Consider the following 17,614-nt stretch of genomic DNA (forward strand, 5'->3'; position numbering starts at 1 on the left):
CAGTGCGGGAAATACCTCACGGGCTGAAAACAATTAAACCATAATAGAGAAACTAGAGAATTTCTTTATTAACGTATTTCCATTTCAACATGAATATCAGATGAGGGTATAGATGTAAAACAAGACAAACCAGCCTGCAGGATACTCAATTATTTTTAATGCCCAAAATTTAGCTGTTGACATAAAACTATTATGGGAGCTATGGTGGCTCAGTGGGTAGCAGTGAGGCCTCACACCCACAGGGTCAGGGTTCGAACCCTGCGTCTGGGCACTTTGAAGGCAGCTTACTTACCATGTAGCTTTGCTCCTGCAGCCCAGGGACATGCAGTTATTCTGCCTTGTGTAGAAGACGGGTGGATGATAGTTATGTATCAGTACAGGAAGGATTAATGAGTCTTTCCAAAGAATTGCCTCCATAAAGACCATTCAGTACCTAACACATCCCTTAACTACATTTATACCACAGCGCTGGTGAATTCTCGAATCTGATTGGTCAGAAGGACGTTGATTAATTGCCTGTTACCATACACAGTGTCAGCCGGGTGAATCACAGTAGTAAATCAATGCACTATTATAATCTGTAATTTTAAATAACATTGCTTAAAATTCCAGACGAAGAACACAACAGATTCTACAAAAACAAAGAAATTGCTACAAATCACGTAGACTGGTGTTCCGCACCAGTCCTTGAGGACCCCCAGATATTTTAATTCTCTCCCAACTCCCAGGGAACTGGGAGAGAGCAATAATGTGGACTGTCTCTGTGGAACAACCCCCATAACCTGTGGTCAGTGAGTAAATACCAAAACGATTTACCAATACGATGCACTTGTAGTCCAGTCATGCTTTACACTTTGGTTTAACTTACCTGAACGAGATGGCACACAAGTCTGACTTTAATAATCAGTTAACAGCAAATAACTGTTTTCACCCATCACACAGTTAAATACCAAAAGGTACATCAAGCTAAATGAATAAAATAATACCTGCATGAACAGGTCCTGATCGTCGGCCTGTTTTCGTCCAAGTGACAATTCGTTTTCACAGTATCTTAATTTATGTTATGGTCCACGTCTGGAATTATTATCAACGTTAGCTAAAATCAAAGATTATAACAGCGTATTGATGTACTACTATGGTTTGTGCAGTTATAGCAAACTAACCAACACCCTTCTGACCAGTCAGAATCACAAATCCAACAGTGCTGTGCTATAAAGTATGTCAATACATGCTTCGATGCAAAATAAGTGTTGCCGAGCTTTTTGGGTTATTTGATGCTTATCTTTGCATTGCGATGGAGTCATTACAAGAATCCGAAAAAACAAATGGTAAGTTAAAGGTGCAGGGAAAAGTACTTTGGCAACACTTACAGTATGCTGTGACAATTGTAGGCAAATAATGCAGAGGAAGGCAGGAGTTATTACTCAGCAGAATGGCAATTTCTTCTCACACACGGAAAAGGCAGGAGAGACGGATGGCAGAGGTGCAGGCTCAGTATTCAGAGGTCACAGGCTCTGGCCCCTTACAACACGGGACTCATGACTCTTTATCCAAATCTACTTATTCACTCTACAGTCTGCTTCCATGACAAAATTCTACAGCAAATTTGTACAATCTTTCCCCACCAGTCAGGTGGTTAACTGTATCTCCTTTGTCTCCACCATAAAGCATCATATCGACATTAAGTTTAGGGCAGCGTGGTGATGCATTGGTTTGCCCTATTGCCTCACACCTTTGGAACCAGGGTTCGAGTCCGCGTCAGGGTTCCCTGTGTGCATGTTGCTATGGGGTTTTCCGGTTTCCCCCACCCCCGCCAAAGACATGCCGAGGGTAACTGGAATTACCAAATTGCCCATAAGTGTGAGGATGCCCTGGAATGAACTGGTGACCCAACCAGTGTTGTTCACTGCCTTGTGCCCATAGGCTCCAGACCCCTGCGATCCTGAATGGGATGAGCGGTTACAGAATGGGGATGGATGTTATGTTTATACTGTATGCCTCAGTATTTCTGATCTATTTATTACTTCTCATTTGCACTATGAGCGATGAGAACAATATTTCATCTCAGTGCATGACTCCACGCATCATATATCTGAAGTTCACAATAAAAGATTTTTGGATTAATCAAACTGAGGCCACAAGGCACAAAATATAAAGAACTCCATCTCGCACATAATCAAACAGCAGATCAGAAGCGGCTCACGGAGGACATTTCATGCAAAGTGTTAGGATCAAAGCATGCAGCACATCTGCATTTGTCCTTTCATCATTTTAGCCCCAATTCTCACAACTTGTCACAAATGGACTTCGAAAGAAAAATTACATGCACAAAATTCACCTGTACCTGTTATCATAACATACCACATCATTCACTGATCAAGGCTGATCAATCAATGTCTGATTATGAATTCATTTGTACCAGTCCTCATAACAGTATACAACATTACTGACTAATCAAGGCTAATCAATCAATATCAGATAATGAAATCACCCATACCAGTCCTCATAACAACATATCACATTACTGATCGATGAAGACTAATCAATCAATCTATTAAGGTGAGCTGTCATGGGAAGTTTTAAAGGATCATTTCATAGGACTGTGGTGGAAACTGAGGTGGGACCAGAAGTGGGTGATCACAATATTTTTTGTTAAAATCACAATCCACAACATAGATCGTGATTTTTTGGAATGTATGTAGCAATGTTAATTGACTATTTAAACGTAACCACCACTTAACCACTCAGCAAGTCTATTCTTTCAAGAAATGGTTTGCTTTTAGCATTATAGTAATAAACTTAATTATTAAGGTATGTAAAACACAGTACATATAAAAGAAACTGACGCATTATAGAAAAAGTTAAAACAAAAAAAGTAACGTTTTCTTAATGATTTGTGTTCACTAGTTTATCAATTTGGTCAATAACTGCACAATTCTGAACTCTACAACAAATACAAACAAATAATGAATAAATACATAATAATTGTGACATTTTGAATGTTTGCATCACTAAGAAGTTCCTTCTGTTTGGTTACTTCAGAATGTGTAGGAGACTGTACTGCTGAGGACGATGTCCCTGCAAATGCACACACAGCCAGACATCATGGGTTTGCTCATGGCTGCGAATGCTTTAGCTTTTAAAGATGGCTTGTGTTGCCACCTGTTGTACAAATGTAATCTTTGCAAAGTTTGCAAATTACAGTAGGCTTGAATTTCACAAATGCAAACCACTTCCATGCAATCAGAATAGAACCTTTCTTGGAACCTATTTTAGCAGTCTGGTGGTATGTGGTATTGGTTTGCTAAGGTAGCTAACTGGTTAAAAAAGACCAATTAAGTTTTTAGTTCAAGTTCTAACCACTAAACTGAGATCGACTGTGACAGATAATTGACAAAAAGGTGAGATGTACAGACAGCTCCGAGATGTTATGCAGGCTGCAATTGCTCTGTTGCACATTGATCTGTTGATCTGAGGCATCGTGTGGTCGGCGTTTGCCAGTCACTTCTGTTGTTATAACTATAGTGTTAAGTAGTGCCTAGCTGACTCGACAGAAGGTACGTTTGCAATGTGCTATTTGCTTCAATTGTACGTCGCTTTGGAAGAAGCATCTGCGGAATAAAAGTAAATGTAAATGTGCATCATGGATACAGTTGCAACCAGGTACAATAAAATATTGGCAAGGCTCCAATCACTAGTATGGGCAAAGAGTAGCGTTAGTTGGTAAACTCACTGACCAGCTCATAAAACTGGCCACATTTAAAATGACAGAAAAACTTTCAGTCCCTGATGATCAGGATGAAAATTTCCAATCAGTAGCCGATAGACTGGTGCATCCTTATTTAAAAGTAAATTATCCCAATTCGTCTGGCCTGACAAGACTGAGCTGGCTAGCTGCAACACAAAGGGCTCTTCACAGGCTCCAACAGCAGCAGGAACACCTCCCTCAGCAACAAAGCTCTAGGTCAGCCCTGTTGTCCCAAACATGAGTCTCTACCTTCAATACAGAGGGAAACAGAGGCAATAAACCTTTACACATTCTTCAGTTTCAGGGCAGAAAGAATTCACACCAGACACAGCAACTTCTGCCCAGGAGAACATCTGCAGGGACATACACTTTCCACCACGAGAAGGTACATGCAAGCAGCTTCTCAGCCACCCTGACAACTACGGACAGGAGATGTCATTAAAGCACTTCTGTCTTAGATTTTCACCATCAAGTCAAACTGCCAAGGCAAAACTGGTCCAAGACCCCTATATGACTAAAAACCGTGTTTTGGGAGAATCATTTAGTGTCTGAACATTGATTAAGTGGTGAAAACAGAGGTCTTCTGTTTCTGCATCATAAATCAAATCTTTAAAAAGAATACATTTCTAGGTTATATCACCCACAGAACCCTCAAAGCAGCGACACTAATTCGCTTTGTCATGGTTGACGACCTTAACATCTACTTGGTGCTTTTCTTCTTCGGTTCCAAACAGCACAATTAGCACAGTCTTTCGATGACAAGCTGTTAGCTTTGTTTATATTTTTTTGTTTATATAGTTATTGACCCTTTCAACTGTTTAGGTTGAAAACTTGAAGTTTACTCACTACATCCCACCTAAACTCCAACTTAAAGGCTCCTACTGAATGAGCCGTCTTCGTCAAATTGTTTTCTCAATGTTTTCTCCAAAAATCTTTTCAGAAAGTCAATCAATTCAGGCTCTAATAACGGTAATAGAAATACAACAATGAGAAGTGGGTGATTGTTTCATATTGAACTCCACCAGCGTGGTGATTCAGACGAATCTATAAAAACCGCAGTACAAAGGAGTGTAATTACCAATTCAATTTACAGGGGCATTTCATTTCTGTATGGGGAATCTGACAGACCTGTATGAAACATTAATTTGATTCGTGCTAAGGGGGTGCGTACGGCCTCAGGAAAATGGAAGCATGGCGATCAGTCTTCACCCTGCTTGGTTACGCACTCCCTTGTCAGCAGGTGCGATAACATCTCCAATTCCGACATTCTCTCGTCCATCTTCTTGCCATCTCCATGGGCCCAGAGCAGCAAGAAGCTCCAGTCGGGCCATTTCCATTGCAGATATGCAATGAGCAATTCTAATTATGCAATGGGAAGCATCGTGCAGCAGAGACCGATCAAACGGCATGAGCTCCATACAAAATCACCTGAGAAGGACACGGCGAATGATTGGAAAGCTGGCTGCTCTCATTTGGCATGCATTTCAGGCCCCGTTGGCAGGTTCGTGGGGGGGGGGGGGGGGGGATGGCGTACGTTATGAAAACCGTCACACACATCTCACAAAGAGTAGGAGACAGCAGGAGACAAATCAAACTAAACATAAAAGCATCTATCGCTATGAGTAATAATAATATAACCACAATCATAACTCTAAGAAGAGTTGCACAGCAATGTTAAAATCTCTCTTTAATTGTGAGCTTAAGAAATAATGCAATTAAGAGGTGTACTGGGTATAATTCATTTTAAAAATCTCAAGGCACACCAGCCTTCCATTGCCGCATCCTTAATTAAATCACATGACTGCTTGGAGGAAGGTCTGTCTGAGCTACAGGAGAAGCAATTAATGCTTTTCAAAAAAGATGTTTATCTATGGGCACATTGGAATATGCTACACTGGTAAACTGCAGCACACCACTAGTTACCAATACAAGAGCAGAGAAACACAGAGGCTGGGGGAGGCACACTGATTGGTTCAAAGAGATAACCAATCAGACTGTAGAGGAGGTGGTTCCAAACAACTAGAGAAGGCCATACCAACCAATTAGACATCTTAGTCCCGCCTCCTCACGTTGACTGGACCCACCTCCTCTACAATCTGATTGGTTATCTCTCTGAACCAATCGGTGTTCCTTCTGCCCTCAGAACATTTTTGTGTAAGTAAAACTCCCATGAGCCTGGGGGAGGCAAGCTAATTTTTGCATGCGCAATCAAAATGTGTAAAGTGGCTCCCATAAATCCCAGATACTGTCCAAAGCTATTTAGTGGCGTGAAGCCTCACTTTAAATGCCATGAGATGTGTGAATATGCAACAATGGGCTAAAGAGCAAAGAGCTTTCCCCTGATGAGAAAGCAGCTGAATAATTAACGCTGCAGTGATTAATATTTGAAGCGGTTTTCCTCCATTTCAGAATACACTTTAAAACCCCGCAGCCGTCCCGCCAGTGTACCCAGACCCTCAGCTAAATCGAACTGTGTTTTAGGGTCAGGGGGCCAAAACCGCCTCCCTGATACGCACCGGCAGAAGGGCAGCAGCTGCATCAGCATGTCCTTGGTGGGCCGGGCAGAGAATTCAGGCAGTGTCTGGACCAGCTTGTTCATCACCATGCGCAGGTATCCCTGCAGCAGCTTCCGCCGTTCCTCCACGAACTTGGCATCCTGAGAGCAAAGACAGAAGAAGCAGCAGTCAGGTTGAGGCCGTTATTTTCAGTGAAGGGCCAAATCCAAGCTTCAGCCTTATAAAGCAAAAATAATAGACTTTTTACTACAGGGATGCTCCCTGGGTTACGATGGCCCGTGTTACAAATTTCATGTTTATGATGGATATAATTACACAATAAATTACATGAGATATTCAACTGCGTATTATAAAATAGGTTTTGTGTTAATGGTTTTGCCCAGCTATAGGCTAATGTAAGTGTTCTGAGAATGTTTACGTTAGGCTAGGCTATGATGTTTGTTCAGTTCGGTGTTCTTTATGAAAATGAATTTTCGCCTTACGATAAGTTTGTCGGAACGTAACCCCATTGTAACCCAGGGAGCATCTAAATATTTATTTACTATAGATTTTACTATATATTTATTATTAATTCAATGGACCAGGAAGTCACCAAAGCTGCCTCACTATACAGGCCGCAGCCAGTAGCTCTGTCTTTACCACCACAGGGCACAAACCGAGCTTTAAAGAAGGACGGCGCCTCCTAGAGGCTCCCAGCCATGTGACGTGTTGTGGCCGGCTCAGCAGTGGCCCGCCCACCCGTCCGGTGCCCCGACTACCGCTGAGGCATGAACCGCATCCGCTGACAGCAGAACCTGTCATGAAATTGCAAATCGCTATACTGGGCCGCAGGGGGGAGGAATAATAATAAAAAAACACTCTGCTCGACTTTGATCTGCTTTGATCCTGCCCATACGCAATGAACAAGTGAGTCATGGAAAGATCACTTTCTGACATTAGCGAATATCAAAAGATAACAAACACACACACACACACACGCACGCACCACCACCTGCGCAACACGGCACTACTGCATTATATCTTTCACATACTCATTACCAAGCTGGAAAAAAACAGGAAAAGTAAATCTGAAACAAGGATTCGAGGAGGTTTATTGTCATTCCGAAAACATGGAGCAGCATGAAAGGGAAAAAAATTAAGAACTGAGGTCGGGTGGCTCTGTAATCTAAAAGTAGACATTTACTCCAATAAAATAATCCCATTAAAGCCTAAACATTGTCTAAAACGATGTCTGTAGGAGAGCACACTGGATCGCATAGCATCTGTATGAGTCAGGAGACCAAACGGTTCTACGGTACACATTTAGGGTGGAGGGAGCCATGCAGTGCAGTGCCTTCCTTAGACAGCTGAAAAAGTGCACGAACAGCCTGAGACAAGCATAAAGCAGCCCGTCCTTGCAGATGCAGACAAACAGCACGGGCAAGACACAGATTAGATTAATCTGGGGAAAACCGCAAGATGCGATACGGCTGGATCACAGGGTGGAGGCGTCTCGCCTATAATCGCCCACCACACCGGCCTGCAAGACTTGAAGAGACAAGAGAAGAAGAATAAACCCTAATAAGCCAGCCGACGTCTTCCTCGGGCCGGAGCGAGACGGAGAGAGAAAGAGCGCAAGTCCTCGGCGATGGAAGCCAGCAGATCTCACTGCCCTGGGCCGAGATAAACATGGCACCTGAAAGGTGAGGATTGAGGCGTGGATGCTTATTAAAACAGCACAGGAAGAGTATGGCAACCATCCTGAATGTGGGCGGTTCCTCACAGACGCATGGCTTAATGGCCACATCAGTGAGGAGAGCAGTCAGTTAGGTGCAGCGGTGAGCCGTCCATATAACTGCGCACCAAAGGTTCGGTACAGCCACGTACACTAACATAAATGCACACCTTCCCAGAAACTACACTTGACGGCGATGCAGACTGCAAGAACAGAGATCGGTCCTCTTGGAAGCATTGCACCTTCCTCATACCCAAATGTTTTGTTGTAGTTTGTTTTTGCCGTCCACGCTAGGGCTGCGCGATATTGAAAAATTTCAGATACCGTGAAGTGATGATTTGTTTTTCCGATGAATATTGTGATAAGAGGTGAAATCATGATTGGTTTAGTGGTAAACCACGGTAGAATTTCAGACGATTAGGAGCATTTCAAATTTTAATCATCATTTAAACCATGGCTGATTACCACCCTTTGCAAAACTAACATTAAATACTGTCCAGCATCAATCAAAGTTAGTGACAGTCTGCCAGACAGAGGTGCGCATGCAATGTGGGTTTGCTTTGTGTCAGAGAAAATATGGCGGATGACAGTGACAGCACTCCGTAGGTCTTTAATGTTAATGCGTGTTTGATATGGTTGCCATGCATGTACATACGTATTGTGTTATTTTTGCGTGTTATTTTTTTTAAGTTTCATCCAACCAAAATGAGCATCGTGCTGGTAATTTTATAAAACTTGGGATACTTAATTCAGTTTTTGTTGCAGAACTTATTGAACATTTTCAGAAAATTTTAACCGTGACAGTACTGATAACTGTGATAATTTTAACCACTATCATCGTGATATAATATCCATACCGCTAATATACATACCGTTTCATCTCTAACTGAGGTATTTATAAAGCAAAAAAGGAGTACAAAATAAATGAACTTCTCATAAACCTGTTTATGACTGATTTAAACAACAAGGATAAAAATGATATGATTGGCCGGGAAAGCGCATGCAGAGCTTAGCGTTTGCAAAACATAAAGCCGGCTAACGGCTTACGGGTTAAGCTCTGCGCAGGCTACGGGGTAAGCTCTGCGCAGGCTACGGGTTAAGCTCTGCGCAGGCTACGGGTTAAGCTCTGCGCAGGCTACGGGGTAAGCTCTGCGCAGGCTACGAGTTAAGCTCTGCGCAGGCTACGGGGTAAGCTCTGCGCAGGCTACGGGGTAAACTCTGCGCAGGCTACGGGGTAAACTCTGCGCAGGCTACGGGTTAAGCTCTGCGCAGGCTACGGGGTAAGCTCTGCGCAGGCTACAGTTTAAGCTCTGCACAGGCTACGGGGTAAGCTCTGCGCAGGCTACGAGTTAAGCTCTGCGCAGGCTACAGTTTAAGCTCTGCACAGGCTACGGGGTAAGCTCTGCACAGGCTACGGGGTAAGCTCTGCACAGGCTATGGGTTAAGCTCTGCACAGGCTATGGGTTAAGCTCTGCACAGGCTACGGGGTAAGCTCTGCACAGGCTACAGGGTAAGCTCTGCACAGGCTACAGGGTAAGCTCTGTGCAGGCTTGACACAGAAGTACAGTTCAGCTTTCACGGCTCTGCCAAGTGCAACAGCACCAGAGCGGACTTCTATACTTCCATACTTTCTCCTCTATATTTTAGCAGTGGCTTGGTGTTTCTTAGATTTCAGTTATACAAGCACTATGAGGGGTCGGGGGGGGGGGGTGTCATCTATTTTGCAGTGAAATGCTTTGCTTCCCTGATAAGTGCAGCTCATCCAAGCTGCTGAAGGCCAGGAGGACGAAGAACTTTCTCAGTAGGAATCAGGACCTGAAAAATGGTCCCCACAACATCAATAACAGGTTTTTATTACAATGTGGGGGATATTTGGTCCTCACAATGTAATATAAACCTAATACACACACACACACATTTGCATTCAGATCTCTGTGGGGACCTTTCATTCATTTCCATGGGTATACCCTTAATCCGAGCTATAACAACCTTAACCCCTACCCAGCGAAATTCTTAACCAGGAGTAACCAAACATTTTTTTTTGTTTTTTGATTGCAGCGTGATCCCCCAAAATGTCAAAATAAAAGGATTATAATCACACTGAGCCTCATGGTCATGCAGCCACTCTGACCAGACATCATGTTACAGACTGGATACTCGCTGTGAAGTGTCCGGCTGTTCAAGGAGGAAGCATTTCACCCCAGAGTTCATGGCTGGTATTGACGCAAAGACCTTACAACAATCCACAAAATGAATTATGCGAATGTGGTAAAGAAAACTGACTGTGTAAACAACCTGGAGTGCCGTCCTGTTGAAAAAGCCGAGGGGAAACTCCACACACAGCAGCAAGGAAGGGATTTGAACCCCCGATCCGGGAGGCTGCCCCGCTGCCTGCTGAGGCACTGTCACAGCCCATAATAATAATATGAGATATCAGAAGCCAGCAGACGGCGAGATGGAGACAGAGATGGCGACCGCAGCGACCCAAATCCTGTGCTACTCCGATTCTCATCCTTCCATAAGCCCTGACCTGGATGGGATTCTGCTCTAGCATTCGTTCTTCTTCAATAACTTGGATATCAGCCAAAATGTTTCCCCCCTCAGTACAAAACTGTTTCCATGGCAACCCACGGATAAGATTTATGAAATTTACAGGCATTTCAGGAGCTGAGAGAGACAACAATAGAGTCTTGCCTCCGTCAGGCACATGTGGCCTGAGCCCGTTGTCCTGCTAAAAGATGAGGAGTGGAAAACACCCCCCCCCCCCCCCCCGGAAGGAGCGAACAAATTAGTCACCATGGCAACGGCAGGTCACACTCCCACTAATCAGGTGTAAGTAAATTATTGCGCTTAACCTTTCAATCACAATGAGGGACACCATCCCGCCACTGCTTGTGACTGAGACCTGACTGCTGATCCTTCGGCACTCCACAGGAAATTATACTTTAATGACTGTTAAATACAGGAGGCAGGGGGGCCTTCATCAGCCCGCTGGGCGAGAGCTCCAGGTAGCACCACCCTGAGGCATGCAGACATGACACACTTCAGGGGGCTCACTGGATCTCCTGGGGTCTCCCCCAACCCCACTTCCTGTCAGACAGAATGCGCTCAGCTACATGAGCGGGGTCGCGGTGATCCCATCTGCCCGTGAACGATGCCTCCTGGCCACCGTCTGCACTCACCAGTGCAACACACTCCCGTAAACCTGTACTGTGCCTAACAGAGCGGCTCCTACCAGTACGACACACTCCTGTAAGCCTGTACTGTGCCTAACAGGGTGGCTCTTACCAGTGCGACACACTCCTGTAAGCCTGTACTGTGCCTAACAGGGTGGCTCTTACCAGTGCTACACACTCCTGTAAGCCTGTACTGTGCTTAACAGGGCGGCTCCTACCAGTGCTACACACTCCTGTAAGCCTGTACTGTGCCTAACAGGGCGGCTCCTACCAGTGCGACACACTCCCATAAACCTGTACTGTGCCTAACAGAGCGGCTCCTACCAGTACGACACACTCCCATAAGCCTGTACTGTGCCTATCAGGGCGGCTCCTACCAGTGCAACACACTCCTGTAAGCCTGTACTGTGCCTAATAACGCAGCTCCTACCAGTGCGACACACTCCTGTAAGCCTGTACTGTGCCTAACAGGGCGGCTCCTACCAGTGCAACACACTCCTGTAAGCCTGTACTGTGCCTAACAACGCAGCTCCTACCAGTGCGACACACTCCTGTAAGCCTGTACTGTGCCTAACAGGGCGGCTCCTACCAGTGCGACACACTCCTGTAAGCCTGTACTGTGCCTAACAGGGTGGCTCTTACCAGTGCTACACACTCCTGTAAGCCTGTACTGTGCTTAACAGGGCGGCTCCTACCAGTGCTACACACTCCTGTAAGCCTGTACTGTGCTTAACAGGGCGGCTCCTACCAGTGCTACACACTCCTGTAAGCCTGTACTGTGCCTAACAGAGCGGCTCCTACCAGTGCGACACACTCCCATAAACCTGTACTGTGCCTAACAGAGCGGCTCCTACCAGTACGACACACTCCCATAAGCCTGTACTGTGCCTATCAGGGCGGCTCCTACCAGTGCAACACACTCCTGTAAGCCTGTACTGTGCCTAATAACGCAGCTCCTACCAGTGCGACACACTCCTGTAAGCCTGTACTGTGCCTAACAGGGCGGCTCCTACCAGTGCAACACACTCCTGTAAGCCTGTACTGTGCCTAACAACGCAGCTCCTACCAGTGCGACACACTCCTGTAAGCCTGTACTGTGCCTAACAGGGCGGCTCCTACCAGTGCGACACACTCCTGTAAGCCTGTACTGTGCCTAACAGGGCGGCTCCTACCAGTGCGACACACTCCTGTAAGCCTGTACTGTGCCTAACATAGCAGCTCCTACCAGTGCGACACACCCCTGTTGCTGCAGCTTATCCACTAGCCTGCTGTCCCACAGCAGCTCTGCACAGGTATATGAGGGTTTTTCCGGTGGACCTCCCACATTCCCGTCCAGTTTCCACGTACATTGCAGCCAGCCACATTATTACCAATAAACAGAAACAAGAAGAGTCATAACACAGAGCCTTGGCCATTTATTTACAAAAGTGCCTATTTTACTGGTACATAATGCAGCATTATTATTACAATTTGTTCATTATCATTTATTATCATAAAATCCCAAATATTTTCATACATCACATACTATTTTCCACATGCTTATCCACATAAACATGCTGCATAACTCTGAGACCAACCTCTTCTCATTAAAATGATGAAATTATGCTTTATTTGCCATTTGCAAGTATGAGCGCAGGAATGTCTCTTTGCATATGCAGTCTTGGTCTCCTCAGATATATACACAGACAGCTGAAAGCAGGAGGCAACCTTGGAAAATTCTGATGCACATTTTGATCATAATGTGATTTTATCACAGACATGGTATGTATGTATGTGTAACCTACAGTTTTTTTTTCTTTCACTCAAAACATGTTGTCATGGACACCAACGAGTGACTCCATAGACACGTTTGTCCATGTACAGACAGGTTAACAATCCCTGGCATTCGAGAGTCAGGTCACTGTACTCTTCTTTGGGGTTCGGGGCCTTGCTTAAGGGCCTAAGAGACATTTCCGTGAAGGATGGGATTCGACCCAGCAACCTTCTGATCACAGGCACCCACCCAGCATTACATTACAATGTTGCCTGATGGAAAATGACACCTAGCCAAACGTGTGGAGTGGATTCCGGCCCTTACACAACGGCATGGCGATCACAGGTAGGGGCCCAGACAGCTCCCTGACATTCCTCGTCCCTTCTGTGTTCGTGCCCTTTCTGCGGCGTTAAGCACACGGCCAATGCCGAGTCATTTCCACAGCGCCGGCAGCAAAACGGCCTGTGATGAAATTTCGTTAAAACTCTGTGTGAGACTGCATTACCCTCCCCTGCCCTCTTCGCTATTAACAAGTCTGTTTGGCAGGACGAAGGCTGCTTTCTGCTACAGGCAGACATATTAACCTCTCTGGCATTTTTTGGGGGGGGGGGGGGGGGGTCTTGTGCGCCATGTAACACAAACATCCTCCCCGATGCTCACACATTCAAAAGCAACAGACTCACAACAAAGGTAAATGGAGACAAAAACAAAAAAGTAGTGATACAGGCCGGAATGGAGCGGAAATAACCAGGTTTTACGAAACTTCTAAGGGGGAAGGAAAACAGCATTTCCATATGAAGTGCTTGGCCATTTCTAAGAAGCTACGTCGGCTACGAGAATAGCCTGATAATCACAGGGGAGGTGGGGCCTGGATAGGAATCAGGTGACCTCTGCGGTCAGCGGGGACTCACCCGTGCAGCCCTCAGTGCAGGAAATCCACGGGGCTCTCTGCCGTGAGACTGAAAGCCTGCGACACAGGGAACGTGGCCATCGATCACAGATCCGTGTGCGTACAGCGAAGGGCGGGAACGATTATGAATAACAGAGCGAGGGGAAAAAAAAATCCATGGAGGGCTGAAGCTGACTGAATTTATAACAGCAGGGACGGTCGGGAGCAGGAGCAGCAGAACCACGCAGAGGCCCAGAGAGCAGGATAAAGATGCATGTCGCTCCGGGCAACGGAGCAGAGTTTCCTGTCTTGTTCGTTGAAGCGCTGCCCTCCCCAGGCCAGCTACCCACCTGCACACTTCATTTTGCTCCTTAACTCCGTGTTTAGGCCCTGGGGCACTGGTTCACATCAAGGAGGTACTTAGCAATGCCCCACCCCGCCATCACTGCATATTCACAGCCAAAACGAACTCTGTGAAACAAGAGCAACAGCTTCTATCTGCAGGTGACGGATCTCCCCCGCGTCCCAGACGTTTGCCTGCCATTAATCACTGACAGTGTCAGTTATTACAAATAATCTCTAAGTGGTAAGAGGGGGAAAAAAGGCAATATATACATATGAATGTGCGGCTCCGCAACAGCAGCGGCAGGCGGCGGTGATGCGGCTCCTGCAACCGCAAATCGCATTTGTGCAAAGGCTTTAATCTGCCGAGTTAAAGAAGAAAAATGCAGGGAGCGTCTCACGCATTGCCTGCGACGGTGAGTGATGAATTGCCCCAAACCCCTGTATTATAATGAAGGGGACGGGGGTGGGTATTTCCGCTGTCTGCTGGGTGATGTTTAGGTAGGAAAGCAACTTTTAGTGGGACTGAAAATTCACCAACCAAGATTTTCTCTGTGTTTTTTATTATGGAGTTTTATGTAACGAGGCTGGCCAAGCAGAATTGAAATAACTGAAAAATGCGAGGGGCATGGCACCCCCTCCCCCAATCTCCATCTGCACCATTAATGTGGGAGCCAGACAGCACAATACTAATAAAATATCCCATGTGATGGCCCCACAATCTCTCACTGTCAGTATGCCTCAGGACGTCTCTATTAGCCCCCCCCCCCCCCCCCGTCAGGTCCTATCAAACATCTTCCCAGACAGTTGATAGCTTCTGCTGCCAGAGGACGACAAACACAACCTGAGAACAGCAATGCGACTGCATTACACGGCGGAGGAGGACCCCTATAACCTCGGCAGCTCTGATCCTGTTTCATCCGGTCGTGCCACGCAAGAAAGACAGCGGGAGTGGCAGAAATGGCATCCACGGGGCCTACGAGCAAGAGTTCACCCACGACTCACAAAAACACACACTATACAAGTGCTAAAAGGCTATTTTGATGGTCCCTGAGTCACAGGACAAAAAAAACGACAGCATTTCTGCTATTTTCAACCATTTGGAAGACAGCCTACGTGACTAATGGTGGTTCATGTTTAGCATACAATCTGAATAATTCACTTGTAGTAGGTATAAAACCAACACCTCCTGCCAGCCAGATTAAAAGCTACCGTAAACTCTGACCGTACAGAGGGAGAGTTGACATGCTGCTAAACTTCAAACCAGGGTTGCCAGTTAGTCTAACTGCGTAATCATTAACAAAGACACAAATAAATGACTACCTCTATGAGTTACTGGCCTTTGCTTAATGGAGGAAACAGCTTTTCAAATGGAATAATTTGTGCATTAAATGCATAAATAAATTTGCACACCTGAATCCACTGAATGCTGGCAAACCATATATTCTTTTGAAGGACAAAGGCTACATTCCACATCGCTTTACAATCAAACCCACATCCATCAGCAGCTGAAGGCTGCGATTTTGGTGTAGCGGGGAGATTGATTTGATCGCTCTAAGGTAATGTGTGTGTATGTATGTAAAAGCCACAGTGGGGATTATAACGCTGGGTTTCATCGCAGGAGGTCCAGGAAGCACAGGGCCTTTAAGTAGCACCTTCCCCTAGTTTAAGCATTTCTGACTGCGAGTCACATGACCACAAGAGAGGGGAATACTGTTGCTTCTATGAAGGTGCATTTTTCTCCGCTCCTGAAAAGATCTTCTTCTAGTAAACATTCTCTTTTTGCTTCAGTGCCTCACATCAACCCCAGGTTACGCCACCCTGCAGTTACGTACTTCTCCTGTGGCTATTTTTTGCTGCATATGCTCCTCACCTGCTATTTCAGATACAAGACGATAAAAGCGTGGCAGTCATTGTTACAATACTGTAAGCGTTATGCACGTACATGGACAGAAAGGCTTGGTTTTGCTCCAGTTTTAGCAATACCGCTAATACTGACTATAAATGAATAATCTATTGGTTGTTTTTTTTTTTTTAGCAGTATCTGTAATAAAAATAGCTGAAGAGAGACTGAAAGGACAACCGGCTCCTCGAAGCCGTCAACAGTGAGAAGCAGCCTGTGCGATTTGATAGGCGCGCAGTGAGTGCTTAGCGCTTTCTGGGTGAGTCCTTGACTAATCATCTGTTTACGAGCTGTCAGAGGAAGTGAGCAGGAAGGGGTCTGACATGAACCCAGTCGACATTACACCCGCATGCCCAGCAGGGGGTGGGAAATCAGAAATGTAAATGGCAGATTTTTTAAATAGAACTGTATCTGTACTGGTGCGAGTCTCATCAAAGCGGAGGGACACCGATCCTTCGAAAATAGCGATTCCCCTGTTGTAAATACGCTCGACAGAGTGGTACGCTCCTGGATTCTACGCACCACGGACATTTCATTCAAGATCAGGAGCTGCAAGACGGAGCATTTCATGACCCTCCATGTGAGTGAAGAGGTTAAGCATGGGAGCGAGTTGGCTCTCACACGCCTGTCCCACATGGCCGGGCTCTCCACAGTGCCACCTGCTGTCAGTAGTGCTGATTTCCATCATCTTTTCCAAAAATCAAGCAGAATGTGAATGCTGCTTTAGTGCACAGCTGTTGTCCCTTATTGCCAAGTTGTCTAGATTAGTAATTAATGCGCACATTATTAAATTCTGATGTAGAAAATAGCATTGGGAAAACATCGCGCTTACAACACTTCAAAACCTTTAAACACAGGCATAAAAAAGGTGCACGGAATCCCATAACAAGCCAGTAATTCTACAAGGAAGGCACACACACAGCCAATACATAGAAGATCTAGGGGGCGTACATGTACTATGTAAAACTCAGCACATCTTAAAACCGAAAATGGAAGCAGAAGTTTATGCAGGAAGTGAATGCAACATGGGAAAAAAACATAAACAACACACACCGGGTGGCTATCTAGCATTTGAGCCCCCAATGTCACAGGAATGTTGCTGACCCACGGTACCACCCACCATATAGCATGTTACTCCTACATATGGACAATTCCATGATAAAACAAAGAGGGCCTTACATTCAGTCAGTCAAGTCATAAGCACAAGCACACATAGACACAGCACAACATCACCCCTCTGTAGTGTCTGTCCAGCTTATAAAATCTAACTAGCCTGTAAACTACAAGGAAATCACTCATGCTCATGACCCGTAAAGCAATTAACGATTTTTAGAGAGTTATAAAGTATAATTTCGTGGCTGTGGTCTCAGGACTGATGGCTCACACTCTAGCATTCATTAGCCGAGGTCTACCGCTCTGGGGGTGGTCTCAGCCAGACGAGCGGGACCGACACACAAACACGCCGCTTCCCTGCATCACGACAACGAGATTTTCTCCTGACCGTTTGAAGATTGACTAATGACATCAGAAAGGCTGATAGCTGCCTCTTGTTGCCATTTATAAAAATATCACA

At 45.5% G+C, this 17,614-nt stretch overlaps 1 protein-coding gene across 1 annotated transcript in view; it reads right to left on the reverse strand.

Annotated features, from left to right (window-relative positions):
- The window catches only part of snx29 (sorting nexin 29), a 105,563-nt gene that overhangs the window by 4,400 nt on the left and 83,549 nt on the right, over window positions 1-17,614 (reverse strand). The window contains exon 20 of the mRNA XM_049013844.1: window positions 6,265-6,404. Coding sequence (XP_048869801.1) covers window positions 6,265-6,404 — 140 coding nt within the window. The remainder of the gene's footprint in view (window positions 1-6,264; window positions 6,405-17,614) is intronic.

This window comes from Brienomyrus brachyistius, chromosome 5 (assembly GCF_023856365.1).
Source record: "Brienomyrus brachyistius isolate T26 chromosome 5, BBRACH_0.4, whole genome shotgun sequence".
NCBI classification, from domain to species: Eukaryota; Metazoa; Chordata; class Actinopteri; order Osteoglossiformes; family Mormyridae; genus Brienomyrus; species Brienomyrus brachyistius.